At 47.8% G+C, this 19,534-nt stretch overlaps 4 protein-coding genes, 2 non-coding genes and 1 pseudogene across 6 annotated transcripts; 6 read left to right on the forward strand and 1 right to left on the reverse strand.

Annotated features, from left to right (window-relative positions):
* The first annotated feature begins 224 nt into the window (after nucleotides 1-224).
* Nucleotides 225-295, forward strand: TRNAG-GCC (transfer RNA glycine (anticodon GCC)). Its single transcript has one exon. It is a non-coding gene; the product is annotated as a tRNA-Gly (tRNA).
* Nucleotides 296-681: 386 nt separating this feature from the next.
* Nucleotides 682-753, forward strand: TRNAM-CAU (transfer RNA methionine (anticodon CAU)). Its single transcript has one exon. It is a non-coding gene; the product is annotated as a tRNA-Met (tRNA).
* Nucleotides 754-5,410: 4,657 nt separating this feature from the next.
* LOC109252746 (histone H2B type 1-C/E/F/G/I) lies at nucleotides 5,411-5,877 on the reverse strand. The gene has a single exon (XM_019425315.2). The coding sequence runs from the start codon at nucleotides 5,837-5,839 to the stop codon at nucleotides 5,459-5,461; it is 381 nt and encodes a 126-aa protein (XP_019280860.1). The 5' UTR covers nucleotides 5,840-5,877; the 3' UTR covers nucleotides 5,411-5,458.
* A 284-nt stretch (nucleotides 5,878-6,161) lies between these two features.
* LOC109252657 (histone H2A type 1-E) lies at nucleotides 6,162-6,622 on the forward strand. The gene is given in 2 exon segments (XM_019425221.2): nucleotides 6,162-6,500; nucleotides 6,502-6,622. Coding segments are annotated over 2 exon segments (393 nt in total). The 5' UTR covers nucleotides 6,162-6,173; the 3' UTR covers nucleotides 6,568-6,622.
* A 1,005-nt stretch (nucleotides 6,623-7,627) lies between these two features.
* On the forward strand, nucleotides 7,628-8,125 carry LOC128777806 (histone H3.1-like; annotated as a pseudogene).
* An 8,464-nt stretch (nucleotides 8,126-16,589) lies between these two features.
* Nucleotides 16,590-16,953, forward strand: LOC109252619 (histone H4). Its single transcript, XM_019425205.2, has one exon. The coding sequence runs from the start codon at nucleotides 16,590-16,592 to the stop codon at nucleotides 16,899-16,901; it is 312 nt and encodes a 103-aa protein (XP_019280750.1). The 3' UTR covers nucleotides 16,902-16,953.
* A 597-nt stretch (nucleotides 16,954-17,550) lies between these two features.
* Nucleotides 17,551-18,119, forward strand: LOC109252675 (histone H3.1). The gene has a single exon (XM_053905374.1). It carries the CDS (start codon nucleotides 17,651-17,653, stop codon nucleotides 18,059-18,061), a length of 411 nt encoding a protein of 136 aa, XP_053761349.1. The 5' UTR covers nucleotides 17,551-17,650; the 3' UTR covers nucleotides 18,062-18,119.
* Nucleotides 18,120-19,534: the final 1,415 nt, after the last annotated feature.

The raw sequence follows: 19,534 nt of genomic DNA on the forward strand, positions 1-19,534 counted from the left end.
CCACCAAGTGGCCGGAGGTCCCACCGCTCCTCCCCCGCCCGGCCGGCCTCCCGGTCGCGGAACTTGCAACGAAAGTGAGGTTTTCCTGAAAAGAGGGGAAGAAGGGGCATCACCGGGTTCTAGTTCATAAGAACAGAACACGAGCTAAGGGAAAAATATACACGGTTGTCGGTGCTGCGGCGCCGCGGCCATTTCTAGCGCTGGCGTTGAGCTGTTCCTACCGGGCATTGGTGGTTCAGTGGTAGAATTCTCGCCTGCCACGCGGGAGGCCCGGGTTCGATTCCCGGCCAATGCAAGAGGCCCTTGGGGTTGTTTTTATCTCTTGGATCCTTTCTAATTATTTTTAAATCGCTCCCGTGCGTGCAGACGTAGGATGCCTCCCACGCTGGATTTTGGGGGGCTACTCGTACGGGGTGGGACTGTGAGGTGCAGACTCGCTCCCGCTCAGATCAGCGGGGCAGGCGGGGCGCGGCTGTTTTCCCGACGGAATCACGAAATGTTTTGCATTCAGAATATTTGGGGTCAGTGCACCCTGGGCTCATTGTCCTTTTGGAAGCATGAATAATGAGTGAGCTTTAAGGGAAAAAACGCAATTATCTCAAAAACAAAATACAAAAACTGCTGGCAGCCTTTGGAGGAAAATATAATAAAAGACCTTCCTAAAGCTACTGCGCCGTGCCGAGCAGAGTGGCGCAGCGGAAGCGTGCTGGGCCCATAACCCAGAGGTCGATGGATCGAAACCATCCTCTGCTAGCTGGTCTTTTTCTTTTATTCAAAAAACAAAACCCCACAAAAAGAGAACATAACCTCCCCACCATCTCTAATGAAAGCTTTGGCAGGTTTTGGCAGGGGAATTATTTTGGAGACGAAAATAACCTACAAATCAAAAAGTTTCTAATTAAGCAATGTCAGGTGCCCCAGGTCAGAGAGGAGAGAATTCATTTTAACCATCAGCTGTAAGGTCGCATATCTACCGACTACCATGTGGTAAGACCACAAGACTTTAGGCTTCGATTTCAAAAGAACCGTAAAGAGCTATTTTCAGTTTTGGAGATTTAGTTAAGGACATTTTGAGGTATTTAAAATGACAACTGTCCCAACAATCTCTCCCCCACTGTTTTCCTCCTTAGCACGTGGCATGCCGTGTATTTTATAGTATATGTTTTCTCCCTCCTGGGATCTAAGTTCACAAGAATGGAGATTTTTGTCTGTTTTGGTGATTTGGTGAATACGTGAAAAGCTACAATTTCTAATACACCAAACACCAATATGTGACGTTTTTCTTCACCTTCTCTTACCTTTTAAAAAATTATGGGATACGAAAATGACCACACAAAATCGATCTATTATTTAACATTGTGGTATGTTCACTAGAAATCTCTTTTATATTTAAAGGCGGGGGGGTGGGGTGGGAGGGGAAGCCCACACAAAACTGAAGCGCTCTAACTTCACCTCAATCTTACCATCCTCTTCCTCTGGGCAACACTACATGAATTTGATGTGCATCTCTCCCATTTTTTAAAAATAAATAATCTTTATTTGCAAAGAGTCTGGAAACGACTCATATGAAGGCTTTTATTTAAATAGCACAATGCTTATTTTAAAAGATCAATCTGGTAAAACACCCAGAAAGGTGTGGCTGTTGCTGCTGGGATGAATGGTGGATGGGACTCAAGCCTTCTGATTCCTCAAAGTGCTGGTCTTCAATCGTCGTCTTCACTGGATGGCTTTTAAGGCAGATTACAGAGATTTCCAAACTGCAGAATTTCCTTGTGTGGAGCCAGATTCTTCTTGCGGAGCTGAGTGTCCATTTGATGAGCTTTGGGGGGAAGACAAGAGACTGGGACCAGCTCACTTTTTCCCACCTTCCTTTCCACGTTCATCACCCGGAATCATGTGCATTTTATTAATGTCTACAACTGACAGTCTATCAAGTTGTCAAATAGCCTAATCATTCAAAGGCGCTCGAAGATGCACCCTCCAGTGGCCACGTGACCTGGAGGCTGCCACAGTGCGCCACTGAAAGGCCACCCTGGTGTCCCCTTCATCCAGTTCCAGGTAGCTGGTAATTTATTCTGACAGCTCATAGTAATTTTATTACCAATCCCCTTTCCCTTCTTATTTCTCCACGCCAACATTTCATTCGCAGGCCTGCTTTTATCAGGAGGTACCAATTAGTGGAATACCGGCACCTAGACTTTACGAAACATACCCTTTTTGGTGCGGGAGAGAGAAAGCCCCTTCTTTGCTACAGGGAGGGATGGATCCTGTAAGGCTTCATCAATGGACCTGGCCACCGACGTTTCTGATGAAAGATTTTCAAACACGTGGACTTCAGATCGTTCCTATGACCTGTGAAAGTAACATTTAAATTCTAAGTCTGCCAGTGATTGTCTTTTTACCAATGTGCTGCCCCGGTAATAACATGCTAGGTCGAATCTCCTTGTCGCCCCAAGACCTTTCCCTTTGTGATATTTCTTTGTTTGATCAGAAGACAGTTTGGTTCTTATTTCTCCCATAGGCATGAAGGTAAAGTAAAATAAAAAATAAGATAAAATAAAAGCAGTGACTCACTAGATAGTTGAATTAAACGGAATGTGAGAGTCTGTGTCTCGCTTCAATGAACAGCAGGAAGTAAGGGACTAAACGAGAAAGACGAGCTGGGTTCAGGGGAACAAGGGTGGGCCCTTTATGGAAGGGATTCACACTAGGAAGGGGAGAGGTGGAGCTCCGGTCGGATTCCCGGTGGCGCCTTCGGTCCTTCCCTTTCATTCCTCATAAGACAGGAGAGGCGGGGACAGTCACTAAAGAAAAGACTGGACCAAAGAAAAGTAGATACAGGAGGATATATCACAATAAGACAAACATAACATAATCCGATATGAATGGGTTGATTTAACCAGGTAAGTATCAAATCCACAATAAATAACTCCACCTTTCACCGCTTTTATTTCATTGCTGGTAGCAAGCTTAAAGAATTAAAAAATCTGTTAGCTTTTTATCCATTTATTTAATCGGCAGAGAGCAGCTGTTGAAAGCCTGCAGTGCGCAAGACCCTGTGCTCTGCCCACACCTTCCAGGTGAGGAATGGATTCTTTTCTGTGGAGGATGTAGGAAGCTGGGGAGATCTGGGAACTGGATCTGGGCTTTGGTGGCAGGGGATGTATAAGGGACAGCTTGTCATGGGCACAGGAATCTCTGCTAATGCCCAGAGATCTCCAACTGTGAGCTTAAGGGTTGTGAGCTTTAAGACGTTGTTTTTGTTTCACGCGCACCATGTTACGCATTTTTTATTGGTTGCCCGTATCGAAATTTTAGAATATTCCATATTCAAATGCATCTCATATCCTCCTGAAATTTGGAGAGAGTCGCTGTCCAGGGCTCGCAGCCCCTGCAGGGCAACAAGTAGGTGAAATCTACCGCATAGGCCTCACGTTCTTCAGTTCTCTGAAGTTCCCGCTGGTCCCCTTCATGGGCAGATGCTAGCTGGCATGATAGCATCCGCAAGAGAACAGCGAAATGTGCCATTAAAACCGGGAAAATGACATTTGGTATGGAAAGTCCATGTGCTTCAAGAAAAAGAGCAAAGAGGGGCCCCTGGGCGGCTCAGTCGGTTAAGCATCCAACTTCGGCTCAGGTCACCATCTCATGGTCCGTGAGTTCGAGCCCCGCATCGGGCTCTGTGCCGACAGCTCAGAGCCTGGAGCCTGCTTTGGATTCTGTGTCTCTCTCTCTCTCTCTGCTCCTCCCCTGTTCATGCTCTGTCTCTCTCTCTGTTTTAAAAATAAATAAACATTTAAAAAAGAAGAAAAAGAGCGAAGACTTTTTTTGTGCAGATGAGGCATGGTTTCTAATATCCAGCCAGTTTGGCTCTTACGGGCTGGGCCTTTGTGAGCATCTAATTTGAAACCCCCAGCGTAGGGAACAGCACAGCTGTCTTGTTAGCAGCACTGTAAGCTAAGTGTAGATGTTTTATGAAAGACAATTTGGACTGGAAGGTTGACAGCAAAGCATGGAAAATGGCTTTATGTGCTGTTATGGATTAAATTGTGTTCTCTCAAACCCCAGGTGACTGTATTTGGACACACAGCCTTTAAGACGTAATTAAGGTTAGATGAAGTCATAAGGAAGGTCCTGATCCAATAGGACTGAGGTTCTTACAGGAAGAAGGAGAGACACCAGAGGTGTGCAAACACAGAAAAAAGCCCACACGAGGACACAGGTGTAAGCAGAGGGAAGCTAACCCTGCCCACACCTTGATCTTGGACTCGTAGCCTCCAGAACCGTGAGAAAATAATATATGTTGCTTAAACGACACAATAAATGGTATTTTGTTGTGGCAACACCAGAAGACTATTGCAAGCATTTTAGTAGAATGGTGGGACTTAATTAGGCAGTAGAAGTATCCATGCAGGAGCACGAGACAGAAATATCTAGAAAGAAAAGGTCTACCTGCAAAGAGGGGAAGAGTCAGACTTTGGGGGAAACACATATTTAAAAGCGCAGAGGGACCTGCAAAATTGGGGTTACCAAGTCTATACTGGCCCCTTCATGGTGGAAAAAGTGCAACTTACTTACATGTAATCCTATTCCTAAATCCTGACATGCCTTCGAAGAGCAGCAAGCAAAATCAGGGGTTTGAGGGTTCTGTCCGGTGTTTAGGTTCACAGGAAACAAAGCGCTTGTTACTTTGAGGACCAGCAATTAGAGAGCGCAGGACCCTACAACTCTTATTTCTTTAAAACTTATTTTAGGGTGCAGAGTATTTTTTTTTTTCTTTTGACAGCTTTAACCAGACGGCAATACTCTCCACGACTTTCTATCATGCACACGAGTGACTGTCAAGGAAACTCATCAAATCCAGCGGGTAAAGAGACAAACAGTAACTGCACCTACCCTCCAAATTGGTTGTCCTCGGGAAGCCTTAGATCCGTGCCTCCGCTTTTTTGCCACAAGATGGCAGAAGAGGACAAGGAGGCCTAACGCGGCACCCTAAGGCCTCCGAGGATGGAGACAAAAAACCAGTCTCGGAAAGAGCAAAGAAAAAAAAAGGAGATGAAAATGATGCCCACGAGTTCAGGAACGTGGTAAAATTAGGGAGCTCCTCCCCAGGAAGTAGCGTAGCTTATCGGCGGGCTCTGCAGGCAACCAAGGATTAATGACGGGGGCTCCACTGATAAAACAAAGGCGAAATTTCGGCTACCGGAGCAGAGGACAAGGCCACCTTCCAAAGGGCGCCTAAGAAACCACACTAAAGTTTAAGGACAATGAGCTTAAATGCTTACCCAACCGCTCTTGCGGGGGGCTTAGCCTCCTACCGCTCTTCCCCGCTCTTTCCCAGTCCGAACCCAGCCCCAAACACTTCTAAAGGAAACGAGACAAAATAAGCCAGCTGCTTTCTCGGAAAATGTAGGTGGCTCTGAAAAGAGCCTTTGGGTTGGATCGTGCCTCCCAGCACTCACTTGGAGCTGGTGTACTTGGTGACGGCCTTGGTGCCCTCGGACACGGCGTGCTTGGCCAGCTCCCCGGGCAGCAGCAGGCGCACGGCCGTCTGGATCTCCCGGGACGTGATGGTCGAGCGCTTGTTGTAATGCGCCAGGCGCGACGCCTCGCCCGCGATGCGCTCGAAGATGTCGTTCACGAACGAGTTCATGATGCCCATGGCCTTGGACGAGATGCCGGTGTCGGGGTGCACCTGCTTCAGCACCTTGTACACGTACACCGAGTAGCTCTCCTTGCGGCTGCGCTTGCGCTTCTTGCCGTCCTTCTTCTGCGCCTTGGTCACCGCCTTCTTCGAGCCCTTCTTCGGGGCGGGAGCTGACTTGGCTGGCTCAGGCATGATCGGGAGAACTCGTAAGGCAATTCGGAGAAAAGAAGAAAAATGCACTGTAGGCAGTGACCCCCCCCCCCCCTTGTCCTTTTTATATAGAAACCTTTATGCAAATAAGGTGTAAGTTACAGTCCTGGGCCTGATTGGTGACTAGTCAACATGACGTCAGTAGTTAGTTCTGTCCAATCACAACGCAAGACTCCCAAAGCTGCATTCTCGTTGGAGAAAATAAAGCCACAAGTTTACCCAATACAAAGTCTTCTTTTTCGCGCCCAATCAGGGCTATAAAAAGTGCTGATTTTGCCTTCGTTTTGCCAAGTGCCTGTAGGGTGTTTAGGTGGTCATGTCTGGACGCGGGAAGCAGGGCGGCAAGGCTCGCGCCAAGGCCAAGACGCGCTCGTCGCGGGCCGGGCTGCAGTTCCCGGTGGGCCGCGTGCACCGCCTGCTCCGCAAGGGCAACTACGCCGAGCGGGTCGGGGCCGGCGCGCCGGTGTACCTGGCGGCCGTGCTGGAGTACCTGACGGCCGAGATCCTGGAGCTGGCGGGCAACGCGGCCCGCGACAACAAGAAGACGCGCATCATCCCGCGCCACCTGCAGCTGGCCATCCGCAACGACGAGGAGCTCAACAAGCTGCTGGGCCGCGTCACCATCGCGCAGGGCGGCGTCCTGCCCAAACATCCAGGCCGTGCTGCTGCCCAAGAAGACCGAGAGCCACCACAAGGCCAAGGGCAAATAAAGTTTGAATTCCCACATTTCAGTTTGAGATCAAAGGCTCTTTTCAGAGCCACCCACCATTTCTGTGGAAGAACTGAACACGCATTTTGCTGAACCGTGTAAGTTCGAGGGGCCCTAAGTGAAGTCCCCTTTGGTTTGCCCAAGTTACTTTTGACTCTGTGGTTTGCTCAATAAAGCCATTAAAATACCTCTTGGTCACCTCCCCACGAGCACAGTGTTCTGGGGAATTAAAAAGTTTCTCTTCCAGCAACTACTCTACATATTAAGCCTATTTTGTTCTCCCGCCCCCACCCTGAGTCTTACTAGCAGAACCTGATGGTCCACTGGTCAAAGCGTCCTAAAACTTTCAGAACTATTTGAAAAAGCTCTAAGTGTTGACCGCTTAATCTCACCACTCCACCCTGGTTAAATTTAGCATACAATTTAGGAGTTAATCCAAAAAGGCACTTGATTTCATCAAAATCGGTTAGTGAAGGTGTCATAACTACTCAACTGATAACCTGGACTGACCTAGCCAGCTCCCCTCCCCACACCACATAGGGCAGTCTGGTTGTTCCAAAGAGTCACTGTCTTAGTGTAAAACCTTCTTTATTCCAGGTCTTGGTACTGTCATTAAAAGCAGACCTAAATTATGCAGTCACGAAGCGGAATTTATTTAAAATGAGACTAACGAATACATTATTCTGGTGTAATTCCCGCTCCCCCCACCCCCGCCATATTTGAAAAGGGGAAGAAGCTGAAATAAAAATGCATTTTTAAAGATAATTTAGGCGCTGACTTCCACAAACTCCAGGTCCGATTCTGTTTCACTGGTGGAATCTTAACATTTTGGTTGAAAACAGTAAACTTAGGATGGAGTACAGCAATGATTTTGTTCCTGTAATAGGAAATAAAGTCAGTAGCATGGAAAACAAAACGGTTTCAGAGATTTTAGGACTCAGATGAGGATTGAAGGAGAAACCAATCAGGTTACTCCCGCGACAGTTCTGGCCAATCAGGATCGTATCATCAGTATAAAGTCTGGTCCCAGCGCCGACTCTCCAGTCGCTGGTTTTCGCAGCGCGAGCTTCACTGTCATGGCTCGCACGAAGCAGACGGCGCGCAAATCGACGGGCGGCAAGGCCCCGCGCAAGCAGCTGGCCACCAAGGCGGCCCGCAAGAGCGCGCCGGCCACCGGCGGCGTCAAGAAGCCGCACCGCTACCGCCCGGCACGGTGGCCCTGCGCGAGATCCGCCGCTACCAGAAGTCCACCGAGCTGCTGATCCGCAAGCTGCCGTTCCAGCGGCTGGTGCGCGAGATCGCGCAGGACTTCAAGACCGACCTGCGCTTCCAGAGCTCGGCCGTGATGGCGCTGCAGGAGGCGTGCGAGGCCTACCTGGTGGGGCTCTTCGAGGACACCAACCTGTGCGCCATCCACGCCAAGCGCGTCACCATCATGCCCAAGGACATCCAGCTGGCGCGCCGCATCCGCGGGGAGCGGGCGTAAACTTCTCCCGAAGCTCGTCCGGGCGCCCTCGCTTCCTCCCCCCTCCCCCAAAGGCTCTTTTCAGAGCCACTTCTGTTTTCACGGAGAGAAGCTGTGTACTCCGGGCTGCTACTGACTTAAAAGTGCAGGCTTCGTGGAAGACAGCAGGGAAGTGGGGTCGGCGTACCACAATTTTTCTCCAGCTAGTGTCGCTTCGCCTTTATGCTAAATACGTTTAGTGGCGGAGGCTTTGCCTACTGGGTTCGTCTTCTATTAAATACGAAAGCTGTTCCTTAATAGACGGTTTATAAGACTGTAGAGACGAAGTTACTGTTTGATCCTTTAAGTCCTCCAGATGTAAAGATAGAAAACCTTCAGGAAAGGAACTTTGTCACCAAGTAAAGCAAGATTCAGCATAGATACGGTACCTCCCGCCCCATCTCCTACAATCTGGGAGTGGAGTTCGGTGCAACTTTGGTGTATCCACTGCACGCGGGAGGACAAGTTACTTGCACGTTGAAGTTCTTCCAGGGAGTTGAAAGATTTGAGTTGTCCAGGTTCCCAGGACGTGGCGGTTGCCGCCAGGTTAAAATCCGGCACTGCTAGTGTTTTGCCTAGAACCTAGCAGGCGTGCAGGCGTCACGTTTTCTTACCGATATTCCATTCCCTTTATACAACTCCAAAAAAGCAAAAAGCCGGAATTTGGCTGAGGCCGTAGCTCTGTTTGCCAAACAAATGAGCTTCATGTTCAGACCATTCTCATGGCATTTCGCATTGTTTAGCACTAACATCTGGTAACTATAGGATAAAGCTCAGGAATGTTTACTCTCCTCCACACACATGCTAAGAAAAGATATTCTAAGTTCAGCGCATTGGCCCTCTGGTCCTCCTCTGCCAGCTTCTGGGGGCCTGGCACCGGAGGCCTGGAGGCCAACCAGCCCACTCTTCTCTCCCCATAAAACATACATGTCATGAGGCCAGAGTTTTTTCTCTCTGTTTACTGTCCTATCTCTGGAATACTAAAAGCCTGATACACGGCAGGTGCTAATTAAATCCTCGTTGAACGAATGTATTGCTGATTTTGCTGTCTTTTCCACCCAAGATAGCTCCATTCAGCCCTAGGCGGTTACCGTGCTCACCGCCACCGGCATTGCACCTGTCATCCTGCGTGTAATCACCACTATTGTGATTCCCACGGTGCGTAGATGAAATACTGACAACTATAGAAAGCTTGACAGTGTCCAAAGTATCTTTGCATATCTTTTTGGATGTGAACCTGACTGTAGCTGGGGTCTGGACAGGGCCTATCACTAACTACTGCTTCACTAGCTGTAGAAACGTTTATCTTTTCCATAAGTACCCAAGTATTAGGGGGCAAAGCTAGTAGATCTGTTTAAGAGTCTTTCAATAAACCCTAGGATGGAAGACCTGGATAAGCCTCCAATGGCTGTAGGAAAATAAAGAATTAATTTTTAAAAAAGCAAAGCAAAGCTAGGGGCAGGAAAGCCTATTTTCCTTTAGGCAAAAAGGCTCAGGGCAGAAGTCAGGTTGTTTTGATATCTTCCAGGTCCTCAGACAGGACACCTGCTGGGATCGGAGGGTGGGGGTGGGGGTGTCTATGGAAGAGTGTCTATGGAACAGTGAGGAATATTCTGTTGGAAGGCTAAGTTTGGGCATGGAAAAGGTGGTTTTAGGACACGTTCAAAAATTCTTTGATACTCTTACCTTCAAAAAATGGAGCCTAATTCCTCTCCCCTTGAGTTTGGACTGGATTTGGTTAGGGACTGGCTTCTAGTGAATGGGATAAAGCAAAGGCATGAAGTCAAAGTAATGGGGAGCTATTTGGAGACGAGGTCACAGAAGGTACTGTCCTCCTTGCTCTCTCTCCCGCCACTTGCCCTGGGGGACCCTGGCTGCCGTGTTGGGAGGACATGCAGGCAGCCCACGAAACTGACGCTTTCTCCAACGTTCCATGAACAACTCCCAACAGCCACGGGAGCCCCAGCCATCTCCGGCCCCAGTCAAGCCTCAAGTGACCATGGCCCCTGTAGACAGCTTGACTCTTCTTGAGAGACCCTGAACCAGACCACCCAGCTAAAACCACTGTTTTCTGACCTCCAGAAACTGTGTGAAATAATACATTTTTTGTTAAATTTTGGGGGTAATTCATTACACAACAGTGAATAACCAATGCATTGGGGAAAAAAAAAAACCCAGAAGAGTTAGTGGTCACCCAATGGACTCCATCAGTCTAGACGAGATGACCACAGCCCACAGCTCTGCGCCATAGCCACTGCCCCGTTGGCAGCAGGATTTTCTTTTGCTGTTGTCCAGAGAGGCTGGAGACCAGCTTTGTGCCCCAAAAGATTCAGAAGGAAGATGAAGTCTTTGGTTCCTCAGGTAGGGCTGCTTTGAAGCTGCTTTGAAGTACCTGGTATGGTCACCTCCAGCTGCAGACTTTAGAGGGCATGGGAAGTGTGGTGTTCATGCAGGCTGGGCTAGAGACTACAGCTGAGTCCTTTCTCGCTCTCAGCAGCGCTTTCTCTCTCTCTTTTTGGAAATTTACCTGTTGAAGGTACTCTCTCTCTTTTAAATTTACTTATTTACTTAAGTGATCTCTACACCCAACGTGGAGCTGGAACTCATGACCCGGAGATCAGAAGTTGCACTCTCCATAGACTCAGCCAGCCAGGCGCCCCCAGAAGTACCATTTCTAATGGTCAGATATACTTGTTAAATAAACCATTACAAATCATTATTCTGTGACTCTCCTTTTCCCAGATTCCACACCAGTAGAGACTAGCAAACATGTAGATTATGTTATTTTAAATTTTTTTGTTAATGTTTTATTTATTTTCTAGAGAGACACAGAGAGACAGAGCATGAGTGGGGGAGGGGCAGAGAGAGAGGGAGACACAGAATCCGAAGCAGGCTCCAGGCTGTGAGCTGTCAGCAAAGAGCCCGATGCGGGGCTCGAACCCACAAACCAGGAGATCATGACCTGCGCCAAAGTCGAACAATTAACTGAGCCACCCAGATGCCCAGATTAGAAGTTATTTTAGATGGCGTTTTCCTTAATGATGAAATGGATCCTTGCTTTCAAAAGATTGCTTTAAAGATAAATGTGGTAATATATGAGACTGTAGGAGAGTACCCACCCCCGCCCCCCCCCCAGAGATGTTAAGTGCACAGTAAGACCCAGTAAACCTAATTTCATCCAGAATTCCTAGTGTGGTGTGCTCTTGTAACATTGAGGAAATAAACCCAAATCCTCTTATAAGATTACATTCAGGAGTCGGTCACTATTGTCATTGGTTGATATTTGGAAAACAATCTAATTTGATCAGTAATACTCAGCAACTCGTAAAAAGGATTTCACTTCTGCTAGTGGCCAATCTTATTTCTTTGAAGATTCTTATTTCTGTGAAGTTTCTGTCTCACAAGGTGGGATTCTCCAAACTTGTCTTCCAATTCCGGGTAGTACTTGTTCCCCAGGAACACCAGTGTTCAGGAGGCAGGGGAGATGCTGAGATAATTAGATGAGAACAGACGGTTTTAGAACTGGCCACAGGCTCTCCAGAGGGGAGAAGCCCTGAGAGGCCATCAAGCAGGGAAGCAAGCAAAGTCACCAAGAATTCATTATGTATATTTTTTAAAGTTTATTTATTTTGAGAGACAGCACAAGCAGGGGAGGAACAGAGAGGGGGAGAGAATCCCAAGCAGGAACCCCACTGTCAGCGCAGAGCCTGATGCAGGGGCTTGAAGTCACAAAATGTGTGATCATGACCTGAACTGAAACCAAGAGTCGGATGCTCAACTGACTGAGCCACCCAGGCACCCGGCCAAAGATTCTTTACGAAGGAAGCATGGGGGGTGCTCACTCTGCAGCGGGCTATGCTGCCGGAAGTGTCCCCCACTGACACGGTTCTCATTATGAAAGAGATTAAGTGTAGAAAATGCATTTCTAAATATATCTCTACCAGTAATAAGGTTTCTTATCTGGATAAGATTAGAAATAATGTATTTCTGAGATGGAAACTGGTACCAAGTGCACTTAAAAATTTTCATCTACATAAATGGCCTGAAACAGGGTTTATAGGGATGATAGTTCTGTGGAAGAAAATATGCCTTGAGTATATTAGTTTATTGCCTATCTTAAAGAAAAAAAAATCTGACTTTAAATGGAGACAGTTGAATAGCTAACAATTATATGAAGAATTTTTGTACTTCAGATAAATGCAAGTTAAAATAATGAAATACTGGGTAAAAATCACACGTGGCATGCGAGGTGGAGAAACTTCCTTTCTTGTGGTGGCTTGCTGATGGTGGTCTTACACAATACATTTTGAAGAATTTTCTAATTTACTTCGTAGAACTGGGTATGCCCAGCTCTATGCCCAAAGGAAATTCTCCTACAGACCCATAAAAGGACATATCGAGAATATTCATCAAAGTGCTATTTGTGAAAGCAAAAGAGTAGAGATAAATTAAGGGCGTGAATAAGGAAAATATAGTGGCTGAATTCCAAGAAGTGCTCTTTCTTTTAAGATCAAGAAACAAGTAAATGGCAAAAACAAAAGCTGAACCAAACGCTCACCCCTGCTCATCCTCATTCAGTTCATACCTGGACTCTTGGGCCATGATCTCCAACAGAATTTTCTGGCTTTACTCACAAATGACCTGGAATAACCACCAAAACCAAAGGCACCAATTCTGAGTCCTTTTTTTTTTTTCCCCCTTTCTTCTTTATTTATTTAAATTCTAGTTAGTTAACATACAGTGTGTAGTCTGGGCTTCAGGAGTAGAACCCAGTGATTCATGTCTTACAATGACACCCAGGGCTCATCACAAGTGCCCTCCTCAATGCCCATCCCCCAGCTAGCCCCTCCCCCCTCCCCTCCCCTCCCCTCCAGCTTGTTCTTGGTATTTAAGAGTCTCTCACAGTTTGCCTCCTTCTATTTTTATCTCATGTTTCCTTCCCTTCCCCTAGGTTCATCTGAATCTTGAGTACGTTTTAAACCTGATTTACAGGATGCCAGTGTCTTGGTCTGTTCCGGCTGCCAGGACAGAACACCATATGCTGCGTGGCTTACAAACAACAGAAATTTATTTCCCAGAGTTCTGGAGGCTGGGAAGTCAAAGACAAAGGCTTTGGCCAAATTCAGTGCATACTGAGAAGTTACTTCCTGGTTCACAGACGGTCATGTCACTGGGTCCTCACACCGTGGGAGACACAGTGGATCACTGGGGTCTCTCTTACAGAGGCACGAACAGCATATGGGAGGCCTCTGCACTCACGACTTCAGCGCCTGTCAGTGTCCCCACTTCCAAGGCCCATCACATTAGGGTTCAGGTTTCAACGTTATGAATTCTGAATGGACACACACATTCAGTCTACAGCAACCAGTTCATTTTCGAAGAGTAGAAGCTTAGGAACTGCGTTCTTGGCTTCTCCCCTTCTTTGGAAGCCAGGATGGCTAAGGGGGCCTCTACACCAGGGCCCTCAGCTTCACTGTGGTTTTTATGTTCTCAGTAGCCAACCCTGGAGATATTAGTAAGGTAAGATGAACAGCATTTCCCGGCAACGTTGTCGGATAGATTTCAGGCATGAAAATTAGCTAAATTAAGAGAAGCTTAGAAAACAATATAAGGACCATCATGGATTACGTGATAGTAAGAAACTGCAGAAACAAGGTAGGACATTCGATAAAATGAGACAACGTCAGGCATGAAATGCCTATGTTGGAGAATACACTTGAGTCTTTACACTTTCAGAACAAAGCAAGAGTTGCCACTGACTAGTGAGTTTTGAAAATCACTTTTCCAGCCATTAACGGACAAGAAAATGACAATGACCCGAGGAAAGAGGACGGGTAAGATGAAGAGAGGAAGAGGCCGAAGTAGGGAGCAGTGCATCCCGCTTCAATTACCCCCCTCCCCCTTTTTTTAAGTTTATTTACTGATGGGGGTGGGGGGACAGAGAGAGAGGGAGGGAGAATCCCAAGCAGGCTCCACAGGGTCAACAGAGCCCGACGTGGGGCTGGAACCCACGAACTGTTAGAGCATGACCTGAACCAAAGTCTGGCGTTTAACCAACTGAGCCACCTAGACTAGGCGCCCCCTTCCATTGGTCTTAACAGCACATGAAAGGAGTTAGAAGCTGAAGGAAGGTTTACGGATGCCAGCAGGGGTGGTAACTGCTCTGAGGCGAGGGCAAGGAAAGGAAACTCCTTGCTTCCGGGTCTCACAGTTAAGATTCTGAGCTGGTGAAAGGCTGCTCTGTGTGGACGTAAGACACTACCAAAGTGGGAGAAAGGACTTGAGAGCCTAAGTTCACGGAGTGGAAAAGACTCCAAAAAGTTAGTGGCGTTTTGGACCGGTATGTCTGTGTGCATGTATAAGTGAGTGTGCATGCATGTGGGGGACAGGAGAAATGAGATTTGGGAGAGGGAGTAATGACTAGTAGGGAAGCTAACTCTGAGTGGAGAACAGCAACAAAAAAGTCAAAGATAAGGAAAACAATCTCCCAGCCACTTCCAAAGCCTTAACCAAAACAAACAAAACAAAATCAGGTGACAAGGAAATAAGGATGTGGCAAATTAAATTGAAAACATGACAAAATTGAAAAGGATTGAGCCAAACATTTGGAACTAATAATATTAAAAAATTGTCAACCAGGGAGGTGTGGATCAGCAAGCAACTTTCGCCTAATTAAGGGGCAAGGGCCTTAATTAGGCCTTTTAAGGGCCTTAATTTTGCCTAATTAAGGGCCTAATTAAGTTTTACAGAACTTAAAACATTGTCAATATTTCTCTTGGAAAATACTATCTCTCCTAATGTGGGGGGCGGGGGGGGGCGGGAATCCCTGCATGTATCCCAATTATTCACCAAGAAATTATTGGACAGGTCATGCCAATGAGCATAATTACATGCTGAGACACAAAAAAGAATCTTAATAGTATTTCATTTAAATGAAATGAGAACCTTAAACTCTTAAAATATTGGGGACTTTTTTAATTCTCTTCTCCTCCTTGCATGCGGGGAACAGACTGCCAGCAGATGTAGCTAAAAAATCTGCAGGCCCGTCTGTTTGTTCCCTCCATGCAAGGGGGAAAAGAGAATGAAGAGTCTCGAATTTAACAGGGAATTACACCTTCAGGAAACAGAGACCATGAATGTTTCAGGACAGAGCACTGGCAATGCAATCAAATCAAATTACACGCCTTTCAAGGTATGTTACCTTCACCAAAGGAACACTCATAACTTTTCTGTGCTGCAAGACTTGTATTGAAAAGACTGGTCTCCAAATAATATTTCCAAGAACAGCTGGTATATATTGAAGCAGAATGCTGCCCGTTTCTCTGTAGGTGCAGGGGAAAGAGTGCCCTTATTCATCAGCAGATAGATACACCTTTTACTTCCTCAAGGTTAAGCACGCAGATTCCATTTTCAAACAGGGATGGAAAAAGAGGCGGGACTAGACGCTCAGTAAGAAATGTTCACGAATACAACACAGGCAAGTAGTGTTTTTAACTTACGGGAAGTACAGTTTAGGATACACCCAGTGGCTGATTCCTGGAATAAAATTAGGTATTTGTTCAAGGAGTAAATAATCACACACTTTTGAAATAGGAAGTGTAAACCTAACAGAGGCTGGGGGAAAGAGAAGCGTGGGTGTGGACGAGCAGGTTTCCAGGGAGAAACGATTCATTATCTGGGAGACAAGCCAGCGCCCGAGAGAGGCCGTTCCAAACAGCCCGATCAGGGAAACCACCAGCGCCGCCTTTCCAAGGTTTTTTCCCTGGAATAAAGTCTTCCCTAGTCTCTTCATCCTGCCTTTTGTTTGTAAATGAAAGGCAGAGGGTTTCTGGGTGCAGTCGGTTTCCCAGTTCATCAAAGGACTTGGTGGGGGAGGGGGAGCTTGGAAAAGCTTTGCCGCCTGCTCCTGCGCTCTGCAAGGCATGGGTAAAAGGTCACCTTCCTCAACAACTTAAGAAACCTAGTGTTTCCAACCCAGATGAAGAGAATAAGTCACTTCCCCCAAAATATGTGGCAGCGAAGGGGAAGGGAAAGAAGACAATAAGTAATACGTAAAGAAGGGAAACGGGGAGGTAAAAACCGCACCTTGACCTGTAGCCAGGAGGCGCTGACGCGGGCCGCCCGACGGGTCACGGAGAGAGGACCCGGCGCCCGGCGCGGTTTCACAAACGCCCCAAATGCCTGCAATCGCAGCTCAGGAGAGTTCCACGCGAGCTCAGCTGCCCCGCCACGAGTCGCCACCTCGACCAGTGCTGAGCGACAGAAACAACAGCAAGATTTCACCCGGCCACCGAGGCCCGGGCAAGCGCAGAGAACCGCAGGAACTTTCCATTAGGCGCCTTTTTTTAAACCAAGGACCGTAAGCACCGCCCCTCGCATTGATGCTGAAAACTCGGGCTGGGCTCGGTCGGAGACCTCACCGGGCGGATACTGTGGGTAGGCGGTGTTCCCAAACAGGTCCGACAGAGGCGTATATAAACTCCTACCTCGGCGAGTAATTGTTTGTCTGTTCCGGAAACATGTCTGGACGCGGCAAGGGAGGGAAGGGCCTGGGCAAGGGGGGCGCCAAGCGCCACCGCAAGGTGCTGCGCGACAACATCCAGGGCATCACCAAGCCCGCCATCCGGCGGCTGGCCCGGCGCGGCGGCGTCAAGCGCATCTCCGGCCTCATCTACGAGGAGACCCGCGGGGTGCTCAAGGTGTTCCTGGAGAACGTGATCCGGGACGCCGTCACCTACACGGAGCACGCCAAGCGCAAGACGGTCACGGCCATGGACGTGGTGTACGCGCTCAAGCGCCAGGGCCGCACCCTCTACGGCTTCGGGGGCTAAGATGACCTTAAATTGTCGCACCAATTGCCCAAAAGGCCCTTCTAAGGGCCACCCACGAAATCTGTTAAGGAGCTGTAGACCCCTTTGTTGACTTAGCTGAGCGCCGTACCATGAGTGTCCTTAGCGTGGGTTAGGACCCGTTAAACCTGAAACTAGTGTGCCTGAGATAATCCGCGCGTCCCTGCACTCTCGGCCCCCGGTGTGTCCATCACAAAGTGGCTGAACGTCCGGTCATGCCGAGTCTTTACTGTCAAAGGCAGGTTTGTACTGAAAGCCGAACTAACTTACCATACAACGTCCGAGGTGCAACTGGACGGTCGTGGTAAACAGCGATTCTCTTCGTCTGGGAGTTCTGGCTTAGAACGCAGTGGCAGGACGTGCAAACCACGTCAGTCCCGCCAATTGACTTCACTTAAAGTAGGTGCATTTTTACCAGGAATGCAATCATGACGCTTTTTAAATTCATGAAATGCACTTTGGGATTCTCAATACAACATGGGAAGGGATGCTCATGCATCCTAGAAGTTTTTTGAAAAGTCCGACATTTTCTTTGTGCATCATCACAGAGATCGGCGGGCGAGGCGGGAAGACGCTTCCGGTCCTCAATGGATTGAACCAAGTGAATTCTGGAGGCGGGGCGAGGCTGGGCGGGGCGGGCGCCTACTATCCAATCAGGATTCGAGAGTTGCTATAAGTACTGGGACCCGTGTTCTTGATCCCGCAGTGCTGAGTAGCTAGTCTTAGTTGTCATGGCTCGCACGAAGCAGACGGCGCGCAAGTCGACGGGCGGCAAGGCCCCGCGCAAGCAGCTGGCCACCAAGGCGGCCCGCAAGAGCGCGCCGGCCACCGGCGGCGTCAAGAAGCCGCACCGCTACCGGCCCGGCACGGTGGCCCTGCGCGAGATCCGCCGCTACCAGAAGTCCACCGAGCTGCTGATCCGCAAGCTGCCGTTCCAGCGGCTGGTGCGCGAGATCGCGCAGGACTTCAAGACCGACCTGCGCTTCCAGAGCTCGGCCGTGATGGCGCTGCAGGAGGCGTGCGAGGCCTACCTGGTGGGGCTCTTCGAGGACACCAACCTGTGCGCCATCCACGCCAAGCGCGTCACCATCATGCCCAAGGACATCCAGCTGGCGCGCCGCATCCGTGGGGAGCGGGCATAAAGCTTTGTAGCGTTCTCCGTACACTCTCCCCCAAAGGCTCTTTTCAGAGCCCCTCCATTGTCACCAGGAAAGAGCTGTTAAACTTGTAGGGAATATACGGTAGGCTCCGGAACAACACGGGACTGTTCCAATACCTCCTGTGCCACACCAGGCGTGTGCACCCGAAGACTGCAGGAGGTGGCTGTGCTGTGAATCGGGAGGTTTCGCATTGGCTGACCCCTCCCGGTACTTAGCACAAAGGAGCTGTTTGAATATATTGAAACGAACCAGCCATCCTAGAAATGAGCTGTTCTGGGCCACGAAGTGATTGAAGGAAAGAAAGTTTTAAAGTTGAGTTCAGGTTTCTGTGCATTGTGCAGTTGGCAAGAACCGCTTATTTGCTTTTGCCAAGTGGCCCCAGTGCTTTTACATCAGGAATGGGCCTCAATTTGCTTCTCTTACTCGGAGGCACAGAACATGTAGTACCCTCCGTGCTTAAGAAGGTTTCAACGTGATGTTTGACAAGAATAGTCTCTTCGGTTTTATCCATATATGTGATTGTGGAAAATGGGCCGACAATGACCTACATATTCTGACCTGCAGGCTGTCCTCTGAGTTCTCAGGAGCTCTAAAAAGCATAAGGTATTTCCTTGTTTTAAAATTGTGCTTCTCAGTGTGAAGTTGGGTTGTGAGGTTTTTTGTTTTGTTTTTTTTTTTTCAAAAGGAATCAGACGGAACTAAGATTTTAAAGCTGTTACTAGTTTCCACAAAAATAATGGGTTTCCTAATAAATTTGTTGTGTCTATTAAATTTGTCCAATTACTTTTTTTTTTTTTTTTGAAAAATCTGGTGCTTTTCACATAGGACTATAATTGTTTATTTGCTTGTTTTGATTATAAATCCTAATTCCCATGAGGTTGCAGTTTTTCTCGAGTGTTCTCAGACTGGTCAGCCATCTGGGCCTTATATTCTTTCCCGTATTTGGGGTTTGCCCTTCCGGAGAGGCTGACATCCCAGCTACAGGCTCCTAAAACTTTTTGGAATGTCGGGGAATTGACAAGAAAGACCGTTCTGAAAAAAAAAAAAGAAAAGAAAAAAAGGCCATTCTGACCTGCGGGCCAGAGTCCTCTTATAGAGGAGTTTAGAAATTCTTTAGTGGCTCTTAGTTTTAGAGACTACTTGATGTTATCTCTTACAAGCTTCAAAGATTGATTTCTCCTCACCCTTTCTAGGATTTTTCCCATCATAATAGAGCTGAGGACATATATTGCTTACAGAGCTTGTGGTCCAGGTTCAAACCTTAAAACTGCCAATGACTAGCCATATAACTTCTGGTAGGTTACTCATCCTTGCCCTGGGTCTCTGTATAGGTGTAAACTGTGGCAAATAAGACTGCAGAGCAATCTTAGATTACTTCCTGGCACTTAGTGAATGCTCAGTGAATGTTAGCCCTTGTTAATTATGCCTCTCTTAAGCATAAAGGTTTGGGTTTCC

This window comes from Panthera pardus, unplaced genomic scaffold, assembly GCF_024362965.1.
Source record: "Panthera pardus isolate Hobbes unplaced genomic scaffold, ASM2436296v1 HiC_scaffold_17, whole genome shotgun sequence".
In the NCBI taxonomy this organism is placed as follows: Eukaryota; Metazoa; Chordata; class Mammalia; order Carnivora; family Felidae; genus Panthera; species Panthera pardus.

Coding starts and splice junctions, on each gene's coding strand:
- LOC109252746 (XM_019425315.2), bottom strand. CDS start 5,839: ATGCCTGAGCCAGCCAAGTCAGCTCCCGCCCCGAAGAAGGGCTCGAAG.
- LOC109252619 (XM_019425205.2), top strand. CDS start 16,590: ATGTCTGGACGCGGCAAGGGAGGGAAGGGCCTGGGCAAGGGGGGCGCC.
- LOC109252675 (XM_053905374.1), top strand. CDS start 17,651: ATGGCTCGCACGAAGCAGACGGCGCGCAAGTCGACGGGCGGCAAGGCC.